The sequence below is a fragment of the Leuciscus leuciscus genome, assembly GCF_965113295.1.
Source record: "Leuciscus leuciscus genome assembly, chromosome: 25".
In the NCBI taxonomy this organism is placed as follows: domain Eukaryota; kingdom Metazoa; phylum Chordata; class Actinopteri; order Cypriniformes; family Leuciscidae; genus Leuciscus; species Leuciscus leuciscus.
In genome coordinates, this window is record NC_138724.1 from 3,928,852 (window position 1) to 3,944,483 (window position 15,632).

The following is a 15,632-nucleotide window of genomic DNA, read 5'->3' on the forward strand; positions in this document are numbered from 1 at the left end:
GGTAAGATCCATGTTTTTTTGTGTGTGTCTTGTACGTATGTAATGATGTGATGTAATTCTGCTGCCTATCTTGGCCAGGTCTCCCTTGCAAAAGAGATTTTTAATCTCAATGGGCTTTTCCTGGTTAAATAAAGGATAAATAAAAAAAAAATAAAAAAAATCCTGTGTAAATGGCCTGTTGGCATTTTAAAGCTAGTTAACAATAATATATTGACATTCATTTTTATTAATTTATGCATTTATGCACTGGTTTTGTCAATATACATTTTGTTTGGTTGTATAGTTTAGTGGTTGCTTAATAGTTTAAAATTGATTGTGGATGATGATGCAGATACATAAAACTTCCCACAGGAACAAACTCAGTACTGGTTGCCTTTGAACCCATGGTGGTGCTTGAGCATGAGGCTGTAATAGGGGGATTTAAGTGCCTCTATTACACCATCAAACGAGAGCAGGCACATCACACCAATTATCCAGCTTTGTTGGATTTTGCAGAGTGTTTGGGGTGTGATTATTTCAAAAAGCTCAAGGTAAAACATACATTTTGGCACTATATTCAACATTTATCATAAACATTATTTTTAATATATTAATATTTGATTTGAACTTTTCAGATTGGGAAAACAACTAACTATACATCACAAATTATAGACGAGATGTTAGACGTAATAAACAGAGTGGTGGAGGAACCAATCCTCAACGATATCAATCAATCTGTAGCAATCGGATTGGAAGTTGACGAAACCACTGACATTTCTGTCAGTCGACAGTTAGATCTACACGTGAGGCAAGTTTGAGTAAGACATTTTTATTTTTTGCAAATATGAAACGCTACCATTTCTTTTTTTTTTACATCAAGATTTCATGTCTTCATTAGATACACAGATGTAGAAGGGCAGGTCTTCAGTCAATTTCTTGACATGATTAGTGTCCCTGATGGCAAAGCAAATACCATAGTGGCAGCCATCAAAGGTGTCCTTTTTAAAAAATGAATTCCCACCACAAAATTGTATGGGCTGAGAACAGATGGAGCTGCTGTCATGACTGGTATGCACACATGTTCAAAGGCTGTTTCAGTGTGAGTTAACAGATATTGTGGTGTATACAGTAACTAATGGTGTCTCCAAACAGGGAGAGTGAATGGTGTAGCCAAGCAACTTGGGGATGCCTTCCCCTGGCTGGTGTCTGTTGCCTGTGCTGCCCATCGGCTTGCCCTGTCATGCAAGGATGCGTCAACATCGGTACCCTACATGGGAACATTTAGGGACCACCTGCAGAAGCTCCACCTGTATTTCCGCAACAGCGCCAATAGGACTGCTGCTCTGAAGATGGCAGGGCAGACCTTGGGCATCGATGATTTGAAAGTCAAGGCAAGTTTTGCTGAAAGTTAAACAATTCTTGCATCACCAATTGTAGGTTGATTTGGATAATTAAATTGTAACACAACTTATGACTTGTACCTTCTGGGCCTGCTCATGTTTTTATCTTTTTACTCATTAAATATTGTTTAGGAGGTGAAGGACACACGCTGGCTGTCGCAAGATGCAGCTAAACCTCCAGCGCAACCTCTGTGCAGTCCTGGCAGCCTTGGCTGAAGAGTCAGAGGTCAACAGGTGCCCATCAGCCAAGGGGCTGTATTCCTTCCTGGCAACATACAGGTTTGAGGCAGCAGTCTACCTGCAAGCAGATGTGCTGCCACACCTAAGCTGCCTGTCCAAATTGTTCCAGAAGGAAAAAGTACATTTTCTGGCACTGAAATAACAGGTAAGAATTTATTTTAATAGGATATTTCAGAAGCTCTCTGCAGCATTTACCACATTTAATCCCTGTCTTTTTATTAGGTTCCTGTGACAGTGGCTGCTCTGAGAAAGATTAAAGATGATGGAGACAATCAACCTCCTGGGTCATTCCTGTCCCAGCTAAATCAAGACCTGGATGATCCAGCAAGACTGTCTGCCTTCAGCATTGTCCACGAGGAGGAGAGGGACCGGAGAGGGAGAGGACTTGAAGAAATGTCTAGCAGAGAACAGCTCTGGTCCAGATTCAGGAGCCAGGTAAGTGTTTGAAATGCTGTGGTGTTGTTGCACAGTTGTTGTTGAGTTTGGAGAAAATGGAAATGGGAGGAAGGGAAAAATGGTGAGGACTTGAGCTGTCAAAGTACTTAACCCTCTGGGGTCTGAGGTGTTTTTGGGGTCCTTGAGATGTTCTGACATGCCCTGACATTTGTGCTTTTTTCAGTTGCTTATAAACATATTAATGGCAAAAAAAAATTACACACTATTTAGCACAAACAGGGCTACCATAATATGTGAGCAACAAGAATGTACATGTCTGCATTTTTGAGAGAATAATGTTTATGCGTGGTTATTGAAAAAACTAAAAACTAAAGTTTCTGAAATAAGGCCATAAAACACATACTAAATATGTGCCAATAAGACTTTTGTCTAATAGATGTGGGGTGGTGGTGGCGCAGTGGATAAGACACATGCCTTTGGTGTGAGAGACCCGGGTTCGAATCCACTGTGAGACACCAATGTGTCCCTGAGCAAGACACTTAACCCCTAGTTGCTCCAGAGGTGTGCGACCTCTGACATATATAGCAATTGTAAGTCGCTCTGGATAAAAGCGTCAGCTAAATGAATAAATGTAAATGTAAATGTAGATGTCATTGCCTAGTGTTTTTTCTTCAAAGTGATGTGAAAATCACCCTGCCTAATCATTCACATAACACAATACATTGATTTGAATTTTGCAAAGCACTTTCTGTTTGGAAAGGCAATATGCGGAGTGGGCGACACAGATCATGCATATTTAGTGGTTCACACCTTAGGAGACAATGGGGCCTGCATACTTAATTAGCCATTCATTCAGGTGAGTCACTGAGCCACAAGAATGCAAGAGCAACAGTTGGAAGCGTCTCAATTCTTTTTTATTTTTCCACATATTGTGCTTGCAATTTGACCTATAATATCCAAGGAAAACATGTCTAGTAATTGTGCAGTTAATTCTCATACTGTATTTTCAGTTTTGGAATATTTATCCTCTCCCCAAATTTGTCACTAATAAAACACAATAAAAATTATTTAAAGAAAAGGCTTATATTTACCTTTTAAAAGTTTGTTTACATCTACCTTGTAAATATATTTTTTTATTAAAAAGGTTACAATTACAACAACAATTCAAGTGTAATCTTTCTTTGTAAAAACTAAAGTATACATTTCATCATACATATTTCAAAGTTAAGGATTTGATTGATTATTTGATTACTTTATTTTTGACAAAACATGCTATATTTAACATGAGCATAAAAGCTTATTTGAGTTGGCAGATATTTTATGTCTTATATGTCTGTAACATAGGTCTTTCATTTTTATTATAAGAAATATAAATGTTAATTTGCAGTTTAATACGTTGCTTATACAAATACATTTTATTTCAACATATTTCAGTCGATTTTTACTCAGTATAGCAATACAGTTTGCTAAAACCGAAACATTCATTCACAAACAGAAACGCCTGACTGTAACGTTGTTTTTATGAAATATTAGGGCATATAAATGTTAATTTTCAGTTTAATACGTTGCTTATACAAATAGCCTACATTTTATTTCAACATATTTCTGTCGATTTTTACTCAGCTCAGTATAGCAATACAGTTTGCTAAAACATCATTCATTCACACAGAGACGCAATTTAAATTTAAACTGTCTTTTTGCGAGCTGTGGTAAACAGCGCGCATCTCTGCGGCTGCCGTTCATTCATTCACAGAAACGCGATTAACTTGAGAAGGAAAAAAAACTTACTACATATTCGGATCCTCTCTCCTGCAATACCCGCACTCTGAGGTAGATTTTCCGTTATTATTATTCCTCACAGCGCTGCCAGATGGTGTAAACACGTAGGCTACAATGATATGATTAAACTTGTGTTTTCTCGAGCTGATATGGGGGCGTTCACAGGTTTGCCTCAGTAATTTGCGTTTGAATAGCACGCGCTCTCCGTGGGCGGAGTCACATTACATTTGAATGAGTTCTAATTAGCTCGACTGGAATCGCTCTCTTTTAATACAGATTTCACAAGATGAGAATATTTGTTTTTTATATAAATTACCTCATTTTAAAGAAGAGAATTCAAGCTTCATGCCTGTGTGACTGTATGCCTGTTTGACTCAGTATTCGCTGAGTTATTGTTCATTTTCGGACGCGTTTCAGAATGGTCTTCACTGACAGAGAGAAGGCAGAACTAGCATCACGTTTATTTTTCTTTATTTGGCAAAAAACACAACAGTTTGTTTTTATTGTGAGTATACACAAAAATAATACACATTTAACAGAATCGATTGATGTATGAAACTTGCTTGTAATATCAAAGTCAACAGAGCAAAATTAATTTCTTTTGAACTGAACTGAAAAAAATCCAGCAAAACGCGTGGGCGCGTTTGTCGACCTCAGAGGGTTCCTGTCAATGAAGACAGCGCTCCTGGTTGCATTGGCCTCCATCAAGAGGGTAGGGGACCTGCAGGCATTTTCGGTTGACGAAGCGTGCCTGGAATTCGAGACCAGGAATTCGACACCCTTTCGAGACCAGGTGGTGAACCTGCAAGCGCTGCCTTTGGAGGAGGCAGACCCAGCCTTGGCACTGCTCTGTCCAGTACGCACCCTCCGTGCTTACGTAGACAGAACACAGTGTTTCAGGACCTCAGACCAGCTCTTTGTCTGTCATGGTGGGAAGCTGAAGGGAAAGGCTCTCTCCAAGCAAAGGTTGTCTCACTGGATAGTGGACGCCATTGCTTTGGCATACCAGCAGCAAGGTCGACCATGCCCCCTTGGTGTGACGGCCCACTCCACCCGGAGTGTGGCATCCTCTTGGGCTTTAGCGCATGGCGCCTCGCTAACAGACATCTGCAGAGCTGCAGGCTGGGCGACACACAACACATTCGCGAGATTCTACAATCTCCGAGTGGAGCCAGTTTCTTCTCATGTACACGCTTCAACTAGCCGGTAAGAGATCCTGCTCAGGTGTCTTCGCTTGCTCACCATTCCTCTCCACGGACGGGATACGTGCGATATTTTCCTCAGGTGAGCCTAATAAGCCCTGAGTCTCCTCGAGCACTGACGACGTCAACGCCAGAGTTCTGCAACTGAGCAGCTTTCGCGCTTGGCTAGGTGCCTCCATGTGCATGGTTCCCCCTCTGGGCGACCCCCACATGTGTATTCCACTGTAAGCCTCTTTGAGCATGTGTCTTTCCCTTGGCAAGCCACCTTGCCACCCCTGGGGTTGAAATATTCCACCTGCGGCTGGACACCCCAGTGATTCTCCATATGCAGCCCTTCGGGGTCATATGTGTATCCCAAGTCCCCCCCTTCGGGCTGGGCATGATTACATATTTCCACTGAGATATGCTTCCCAGTGTACCTTGGTATTCCTGTGTTAAGTAGGACTCCTTCATCCATGCCAGTCTCACGACAGGGAGCTCAGACTTACGCAGGGCACTGGAAGACAGTCGAGAGGTGGTGTGATTACACTGGGAACCCCATTCGTCGTCATCCGACGTAACTCGGAGTGACCACGAAAGGGAACGTCTCGGTTACGAATGTAACCCTCATTGCCTGAGTAGGGAACGGAGACGTTACGTCTCCCTGCCACTTCCGCTGTACCGCTGGAACGCCTGAGTTCAGTCTCGGCTCCTCAGCGAAGACATATCTGCATGTTGCCGGCGTACTTCCTTATATACCCCCAGGGTGGGGCGGAGTTACGCTATGCAAATTCCGCAGACCCATGGCATTTCTTTGCCATTGGCTCGTTTTATACACTCAAAGGTGATAGGATTTCTAAGCGAAACCCCATTCGTCGTCATCCGACGTAACGTCTCCGTTCCCTACTCAGGGAACGAGGGTTACATACGTAACCGAGACGTTCCCTTGGTTACCCTTGTGTGTAATGTATTACATTAATGTATTGTATGTTTGTATTAACTAACATGAACAAATAATGAGCAATACATTTGTTTCTGTGTTTGTTCATCTTTGTTAACGTTAGTTAATAAAAATACAGCTGTTCATTGTTTGTTCAACAATGTTAAGATTTTAATAAAGTATTAATGTTGAAATTAACACTAACAGAGATTAATAAATGCTGTATAAGTGCAGTTCATTATTAGTTCATGCTAACTAATTTATTTAACTAATGTTAACTAATGAACCTGTAAAGTGTAACCAAAAAAGTGTTTGTGACTGATCTACAGTCTTCAGGATAATGATTTAAATAGAGAGAGTCACTTTGCATTGTCAGCACATGCTTCAGTGCTCTGAGAGTGTTTATAGTGCTGTGAGTTTAACACTTCATGACTGAGAGCAGAACACAATCTTCATCATCACACAAGACTAAACTACAGCAATGAACACAATCAACATCTTCATCTGGACTCTCTGTCTGTGCATTCATGGTAAATATTTTGTATAAAAATCTTGCAAAATAAACAATCACATCTAATTTACAATCATATTAATGACTAAACTGTCCAATTTCAGAGATCTGGGGACAAGTGACAGTGACTCAGAATCCAACAATAAAACCCGTCAAACAAGGAGAAACTGTTACGATTAGCTGTAAAACCAGTCAGCCGATTTCTGGCTGTCGTGACTGTGTGTACTGGTATCAGCAGAAACCTGGAGAAGCTCCTAAACTCCTGATTTATTACATAAGAACCCTTAATACTGGAACTTCATCTAGATTCAGTGGCAGTGGATCTGACTATGGCAGTGATTTTACTCTGACCATCAGTGGAGTCCAGACTGAAGATACAGGAGATTATTACTGTCTGAGTAGACACACCATCAACAGTAAAGAAGTGTTCACACAGTGATAAAGAGTCGTACAAAAACCTCTGTCAGTCAGACGTCACAGTGACTGCACTGATACAGCTGAGAGAAACTGCAGCTGCTGATGGAGGATCACAAACTACACAATATCAAACCTTTCACAGACTTTATTTAATATGATATGAATTAATTATTATGATAAGTAAACATGTAACATACAATCTAATATCCCTTACTAAACTGGACTAAAATGTGTAGAAAATGTGGTAACACTTCAGAATACTGTTTCTTACTCAGTGTTGGGCAAGTTACTTTTAAAAGTTATTAGTTACAGTTACTAGTTACTTCTTCCAAAAAGTAACTAAATTAGTTACTCAGTTACAAATTTTAAAAGTAACTAGTTACTTAAGAAAGTAACTATTGCGTTACTTTCAAGTAAAATTAAATTTTAAATGCTCAAATGTGACCCCACCTCTACCCCTCTTTAAAGGTGAACTAAGTAACTTTTTTTACCTTAACTGAACAGCTTCGGAGTCATTGGAATGGTTATATTACTTATTTCGGGTTGAATGGTGGTCGTTTCGCACCCCCCTGGTGCCCGTGAGCGGAAAATACGCACTTGCAACTTTGAGCCGGCGGGCCGCCGCGTCAGGAAGTCTCGCGTGATATCAGGTCTCGCGATGTAAACAATTGCTTTATGGCCAAAAGAAATCTGCTAAAATGCTGTCATTATTGCGCTCCCTCACGCTGTTCGAACCCGAATGAAGAAGACGTTTTAAAGAATGTCCCATCTGCTTTGATGCCGTTGATCTACTAGCCTCTGGTGTCTGAGAATCACCAACGAGTTTTTACAACAGTGTTGTCAAATATCTATTCCGAAGCTGTGGGGGGAGCTCTAGAGAGAAACCTGCGAGCAAAAAGCGAGAATACAGCGAAGAAATCCCGAAGCTACTGAGTGCTGCTTTAACAGAACTTAAAATACATGTGCATGTTCAATTATTTATGATAAATCTGAATATTATAATGAAATGGACACTTAATGCCAGACATCCCAAGTCTCCCGGAAGTTCCGGGAGTCTCCCGCATATTGATAGTGGCTCCCTGATACCCGCAAATGAGTTAAAATCTCCCGGAATCTAGAGCGAGCGAGCCAGAGCGTGCGTGCACAGCAGAGAGGGAGAGGGAGCGAGAGACCTTGCGTGTGTGCGTGTGTGCGCACGTAAGATAGAGAGCATCTGATTGGCCTGTTTCGGTAAATCAACCAATCAATTGTCAGTGTGGGTGGGTTTTATCTCTTCTCCCGAACCAAATTAATCAGTTCAGTGTATCTAGAAACAGGAGCGCCACAAAAAAACATGCAAAAAACGAAAGTATAAGATACATTTTACGGCAGACTACATGAAAGTGTACCCCTGTCTTATAAGAGTAAAACATAATGATAGTCTTGCACGCTGTACAGTTTGTAACAGTGACTTCAGCATTGCCCATGGCGGGTTAAATGATTGTAAGGCAAGGCAAGGCAAGTTTATTTATATAGCACATTTCATACACAATGGCAATTCCCTTATGAAAGGAAAATATATTTACCAATATATTTCTTAAAATATATTGTAATATATTGTAATATATTATTTCCCCCTTTTATTTTCCAATATATTATATATTTGAATACACTGAATAATATATTGATGATAAATATATTATACACTATATTATATATTCATATAATATATTGCAATATATTGCAAAATATACAAATGATTGCCGCTTTCAATATATTACAATATATTGAACATGAATATATAATATATGTGTTTATATATCCCAAAATATATGCAATATTATATTTATAAATATCTACCATAATGTATTTCAATTTATATGGGAAAATGTTTTGGTAATATATGTAAAGATATAGTGTCACATATATGTGTAATATATGGTAGAATATATTTTAAATATATGTAAAATTATATGGAATTATATACATGAAATATATGTACAGATGTGTTCAATATATTGTGGGATACATTTTAAATATATGGAATATTATATGGAATTATATACATGAAATATATGTACAGATGTGTTCAATATATTGTGGGATACATTTTAAATATATGGAATATTATATGGAATTATATACATGAAATATATGTACAGATGTGTTCAATATATTGTGGGATACATTTTAAAATGTATGTAATATTATATGAAAATATATATATATATACACACAATACGTGTACATATGAGAACATGCTCATACAATATACATATGGTGATATATACAGTATATTTACATGTACCATCTAAAATATGAATTAATAAATATGCAATCTGCAATATATGTGCAAACCTTTATACCACATATTAACACAGACTAATGGATAATCTATCAAAAGCCAGCTTTATTTTCTTTTAATCAGGCAGATAATAAAGAGCTACACAGGCCTACCGGTATTAAAACCATATGGTCAGATAAACTTAACAGTGCAACATTTTTTAACGGTACCATGGCATTGAACACAAAATATACAAAATATAAATGATAAATTAAAGCAATTTCACTGACCTATGTCTGTTCTAAACATTCAGCAGTGCTGTTATAAAATCTAAATAAAATTTATATAAAAGAAAAACAAAAAAAAGAATAATTATAAATAAATAAAAACTGTGGAAAAGCCAAGAAATATGCTAAAAGAACAGGGCGTTATCCTGGTTAGGAGTCCATCTTGGTCCTTCACAGATTTAAACGAGCACACTTTTGGACTTCACTTGGTGTCTTAGCTCGCAGATTCTACCGTTAATCGATTTTCTGACATCAGCTTCCTTGGCCGTCGGAAACTGGTTTACAACAGCATCTGTGGAACAGAACAACAATGATTACTCTACCCCTCCTCACTCAGGTTTGCGAAAATCTCGACCCACTCCCCCCGCCTGGTAGATTCTGGAAAGCACCAGCTCTAAAAACTATTTACCTAGTAAAGCTTGAAGTTTCCTCGGGTCGAGAGCCTTCCGACGATCAGCACAGGGATCCAGCTTGCTGACCCCTCCTTTTAGGTTGGACTTGAGGAGGACATCCACACTGAAGAGCCCCATCAGTAGCACCCGTGCCATCCCATTGGGGGTGGTACTAGCTTTTGCCGTCTCCCAACAATGTGACGAGACAGTGACTGTTCCATCATTCCCGATTTTCACCTTTTGTAAACAAACAAACAAACAAACAAAAAAATTTAACAAAAAAATTATAATAAATAAATAAAGACCATAAGCAAAGAAATAAACAAGGAAAATCACCACAAGCAATAGAATGTCAAAAAAGCATTAATTTTTGTTTAATTGTTTTAATTTACCAATTAATAAATACTTACTTGTGAAGGTCTGCAAGGTGTGCAAAGTGACGTTTCACCTGGGCCGTCACTCTCAGCATCAGGGTCATCAACATCTTTGGTGGAGCGGTCGACAACATCTTTGTTGGTGGTGTTGTTGATGGAGACAAGCTTTCTCACGTCCACCAACAATGCTGGAATTTCTAAGAAAAAAAAAGTGCAACAAGATTATACAGACAGCAACCATAGAAGCAAATATGTGCATGAAAACCACATCTCCAGTTTTCTAATATTAACCCATTTAGAGCTGAACTTTTTAGACTTGCTTTCCCCTCCTAATTTTCTTTGTCTTTTTGATTCAAGTGATTTTTGTTCATTAAGTTCTTAGTCTTTTAAATAGTAATTTATTAATAAAGTTGTTTGTTTCTTTCTTTTTTTTGTAAAGTGTCTTAAGAGTATTTTGAAAAGCGCTATATAAATATAAAGAGGTATTATTATGTTTTATTTATTCTTCAAACATGCTCTGAAAATGCATGCGGTTAACCTATCTGTCCACATAGGTGGGCGTATTTTAGTGTATTTAGAATCACCTTCAGGTATAAATGGATTAAAGGGGTCATATAATGGTACATGCACTTTTACAAGTTGATTGTACTGAAATGTGTGTTGGCAGTGCCTGTACACAACCATCATTAAAAAAAAAAAAAAAAAAGAGTACTCTTTTTTTAACACTAGAACTACCGGAATTCCATAACTACTAGAACGACCATAGCGGTCATTCTGACCGTTCATACTTTGACGTTCATTTGGCTGTACTGAACGTCATTTTCGTCATGTCATATCTATTGTACATGTTAACCTTCTCTTTTCCAATGAAGCTTTTAATTCCTGTCTTCATAGCCCTTAAAACAAGCACAAAAGAAAGATTGCCCCGACAGGTGCTGCCTCTATTTGAGGAACGTTTTGCGTCAAAATAATAAAAAAAATTCACCGCACTCACGGTGTTAGGAGTTAGGAAACGTCAAAGCTTCATACCGTTTAGTACAGCCCTGTTTGTAAATAAGGTCAATAATCAATACAAAATCAAAAAAATAAATGGATCTACAATGTTATGATAGGTAATAATAAACACAAAATCTTAATTCAAATGAATGTGAAAATGTATTTTCCAGCCTAATTGATAAATATTTTCTTATTTTCTTTGTACAATAAAAATAAATCTTATGATACAATAACTTATAACATATACAATAACAAAAACACTGATATATTTGAATACATTGTAAAAACTTTCACGGACATGTATGCAGCACAATACAGTAGCTTTACACACACAAACAGGCTAAGAAAAAACATGAACATTAGCTAAACAAGAAAACGAACTGCTTTAGAACGATTAGTTTCAGTGAACAAAAAATATTAACGAACAAAATCAGGTTAACTGCCCATTTGAACGGCGCAAACAACCCCGCATCATTGACGCTTATACGCACAGTCCACACAGGTAAACACCGCCTTTCGTGTGCAGCTCCCACACACCACTTTGTGACATTTGGCACATGTCTCCTTGGTTTTATTTTGTTTGCAGTTCCTCCAGTTGTATGGCTTTTGATTCCATGTGGTCGGAGCGAAGTTCGCTCGCCAGTCGTGTGATGAAGTCCCTCCGCGAAACTTGCAATGTAACGGACTTATGATATCTATAATGCGTGCGGTCAAAATGACCGTCATGGTCATTCTAGGTAGAAATAGTCAGAACTTTTTTGTTTTTTGTGATTTTAATAAAATAACAGTGTCAGAATAAAATATACACATATTTAGGAAAAGTCAGAGTCCTACAGCCACATTTATTTTATTTTAACAAAGTTATTACACTGTAAAATTTAAAAACGGTCAAAATGACCGCCTTGGGAGTTCTAGTGTTAATCTGTTTTCCCCTCTCAAATCAAGCCGTTCAAATCAAATCTCCCACGATTGTTGTCAATCATAGTTGCGCGAATCATAGCTCCTGTCTGAGTATGTGTTGTTTATGTGCCTAATGACTGTCATAGTCTCACAGACTGGTTATTTTTTAAACAGATCAGAAAAATGTTAGTGGTTCAGCCCTGACAGTTGTACCTAACACTGCATAGATAACGTTACGCATCACTGACAAGCCTACATTTAAAGTCTGCGTGAACCGGAAGTTGCAAACGACTTTTCTCCAGTGCTGTGACGTATTTCCCAGTGAAAAGGAATATTGAACAGAGGGCAGGGTTTTACTCTAGCGCTCCTCCTCTCCATCTCTCGCTCATAGCAGACTAACGATTTGAGGGGAGTGGTTAAGCGTTTCCCAAACCAAGCCGCCTACGTCATCAGGGAAGGTCCTCCAATGCAGAGGGGAGGGGCATTTTCAGATTTTGATTAAAGATTACGAAGCCAAAAAAATGTTTCTGTGTTTTAACTTGCACGGATTAATTGTTCACCACAAGACTAGTAATATGCGCTAACAAAGTAAATACGGTCCATTTTGATTTCAGTTGGACTTTAAAGGAAAAAAGTTTTTCATGACCATTAGCTGTAACATCAATCTGTCAATGAACTAACGTATACATCAGCAAACACATAGCGTTCGTATCTCAATACTCTACCCTGCCAGTACACACAAAGATAGATCAAAGTAACATTACGTTAACCAACCATTCAGAAACATCCCGTTTTTCGACTCCGGTTCAAACTGATACGGTTGCACAGTGTCCTCAGAGACTCCAGCTGCCATTCCTCAAAATATAACGTTACCCTCAACTGTTGTCAAGGCAACACTCCACGTGTGTTGTTGTGTCAAAACACCCCACAGAACAGAGGGGCGGAGTGAGCAAAGCTCATTATCATTTAAAGACACATGCACTTAAACGGCGTGCTGAAAACAGAGCTGTTTTTGACCAGGTAAAAGGAGTGTTTTCTTACAATACTAATGAGAATTTTTAATTAAAGTATATTACAAACTTTTAATTTAGACCCTAAAGAAACATATTAGCTTGTACAAAAATGGCATTATATGACCCCTTTAATACCATTTGATTTAGAGTAATATTTGATGATATAATACTCAATACTTGCCTTTAACTACCATGTTCCGCAGTTTGGCATTTTCTTTTTGTAGAGCCTTGATCTGGCTCTGCAGGTCTCTGGTAAGGTCACTTTCCAGGCTTGACGATTCTGCTCTGTCCTCAGACAGTAATTCCTCCTCTGCCCGTCTTTGTGCAGCAACCTTGGCCTTTTTCTATAGGGCAAAGATGTTCATTTTTAATATTTAATCATGGATAATCCAATACACAAATGATCCATAATCTGATATATCAATCTTTGATGTGTAATTACCTGTTTAGGATTTCCAGAGCCAGAGGCTTTGTTGCCAGTACTGGTGGTATCTTCCTCACCAAAGTCTAGGCATTTGGCTTTCCTTACCCTCTTGCCCGCCATGTCCTCTGGATATAGTTCACGCTCAGCAGCTCTGAGTGTAGCCTCTTTTTCTACAATCACGTAGAAGGATAGATTCTCTTAATGCCAAAAATCAACACCATTACAACAATGAATAATAAATAAAAATAATTGTGTCCCATTTTCAGACTTCTTTAAAGAGGTTCCAGGAATTAACTGTTTTGTTTTTTCAAATATGTAACCTAAGTGTTTATGTATGGAATTGATTTTAGTCCTGTAAACCACTTGGCCAATGGAAAAAGACCTTGCAGTGATACTGTAGTGATCAACAAACGTAACACTCACTGTACATTTTTTTAAAATAAATGTTCCTTTGTACATAATCTTGAGGTTAAAGGAGAACTCCGGTCAATTTTAACATTGAGCTCATTTTTTTGTACATTTGGAGTGCTGTCAATACAGAGAACAACGACAAAAATCGGTGTTCGACAGTAGTCGATTGTCGAGTTTACGCGCGTGATCATAGGTACTAAACCTATGCGCGTGAACTCCACAATCAACTACTGTGGACTTCGACCGAAAACCGGAAGTAAATACAGGTATGTGCGCTGGCTGAATCATTTTTATTCATATCTTTCACGTCATCTACTGCAGTCAGATTCACCGCGTTCACTCTGAAGGAATCACTCACATGACCTGTGCACTTGTAATGACACATCAAGGATGTTAAGAGGCTAAAAGCAGGTTTAAAACTTGCCCCATTGAAGTCAACAGGGTGCAAATTTTAAAAAGAGGATAACACGGTGTAGGAAACACCGATTTTTGTCGTTGTTCTCTGTACTGACAGCACTCCAAATTTACAAAAAAATGTCCGGAGTTCTCCTTTAAAGGGATAGTTCACTTTGAAATAAAATGTTGGTATGTTTTAGCTTACCTCAAGGGCATCCAAGATGTAGGTGTCTTTGTTTCCGCAGTAGTTTAAATTTGTATATTTTTAGGTCAAACCGTTCTTGTCTATCAGTCATATAATGCAGGTCTATGGTCACCACCTCAAAGAGCATGCACAGAGTCCAAATTAAACAATTCCCCATCGTAAGTACACATTGATGGCCTAAGACACGAAACGAGCGGTTTGTCTGAGAAAACGAACAGTATTTATATCATTTTTACCTCTTGTACACAACCACGTCCAAGTGATCTGAGGGCGCGCGCGCTTCCTGGAGTGTGACGTGTGCGCACGTTCTGGCTTAGTCTGCACAAGCGCCGGAAAGCTTTTACAAGAGGTAAAAATTATATAAATACTGTTCGTTTTCTCAGACGATTTCGTGTCTTAGGCTACGTTTACACGTGGATGGCTATTTTCATAAACGGACATTTCTCCCCTCTTCGTTTTCAAAAATAACATCGTGCACACGAACCTGTGTATATGCTGTCAAGAGCATGCCAAACCTGTAGGTGGCAGTGTAACGAGAAGCTCAAGCCCACCTTAGCCAATCAGAATCCCGAAAATGGTCACATTCTGTGACGTCGCTGCCTAAAACTCCGTTTTTCTCAGTTTACATGCAAACGTGCAAACGAAGATTTTCAAAATCTCCACTCTGGCCGGAGTTTTTAGAAAGAATCGGTTTCATTGGCGAATCCTCCGTTTGCGTGTAAACGAAGGGTGCAAACGAAGGGAAATGTCTCCGTTTTTCAAAATAACCATGTACGTGTAAACGGGGCCTTAGGCCATCAATGTGTAGCCTGGAAATCCAGACCTAAATCTAAAAGATTAATGGTCTGTTGTCGATCAATGAAAATCGGCCAGCTCGAGGGGCGGCACCAAGCATGCATTTGAAAATCTCACAGCACGCAATTGGATAACACTACGACCAATCACAACAATAAACCCCATACGCTTAGCTACCAGCGGAGCTAACTGGTAGATTAGACTCTTCCGGTCGGCAAAACAGCAAAAACGCCCTTCTTGCAAAGGAACGATTCGAGCGCCGTCTTCTGTTCCTCTTTTGGGAAAAAGCCAAATCTAACTCGTTCATTGTAGTGGCCAAAGCCGTTACAAACC

The 15,632-nt window shown here is 38.9% G+C and overlaps 1 protein-coding gene and 1 long non-coding RNA gene across 2 annotated transcripts; one reads left to right on the forward strand and one right to left on the reverse strand.

Annotated features, from left to right (window-relative positions):
• The first annotated feature begins 6,358 nt into the window (after positions 1–6,358).
• Positions 6,359–6,621, forward strand: LOC309490636. Its single transcript, XR_014202795.1, has 2 exons — positions 6,359–6,445; positions 6,531–6,621. It is a non-coding gene; the product is annotated as an uncharacterized lncRNA (long non-coding RNA).
• A 2,598-nt stretch (positions 6,622–9,219) lies between these two features.
• On the reverse strand, positions 9,220–13,678 carry LOC309490513 (uncharacterized protein). The gene is made up of 5 exons (XM_082159729.1): positions 13,511–13,678; positions 13,250–13,412; positions 10,196–10,356; positions 9,803–10,022; positions 9,220–9,685 (listed from the first exon to the last, which is right to left on the reverse strand). Exons 1-5 carry the CDS (start codon positions 13,610–13,612, stop codon positions 9,573–9,575), a joined length of 759 nt encoding a protein of 252 aa, XP_082015855.1. The 5' UTR covers positions 13,613–13,678; the 3' UTR covers positions 9,220–9,572.
• Positions 13,679–15,632: the final 1,954 nt, after the last annotated feature.

What these genes read in the sequence shown, in the direction of transcription:
- LOC309490513 (XM_082159729.1), bottom strand. Translation starts at nt 13,612, where the DNA reads ATGGCGGGCAAGAGGGTAAGGAAAGCCAAATGCCTAGACTTTGGTGAG. An exon ending in GCGGAACATGGTAGTTAAAG is followed by an intron (nt 10,357 to 13,249) that starts GCAAGTATTGAG and finishes TTTTTTTCTTAG; the next exon opens with AAATTCCAGCATTGTTGGTG. An exon ending in CACCTTGCAGACCTTCACAA is followed by an intron (nt 10,023 to 10,195) that starts GTAAGTATTTAT and finishes TGTTTACAAAAG; the next exon opens with GTGAAAATCGGGAATGATGG.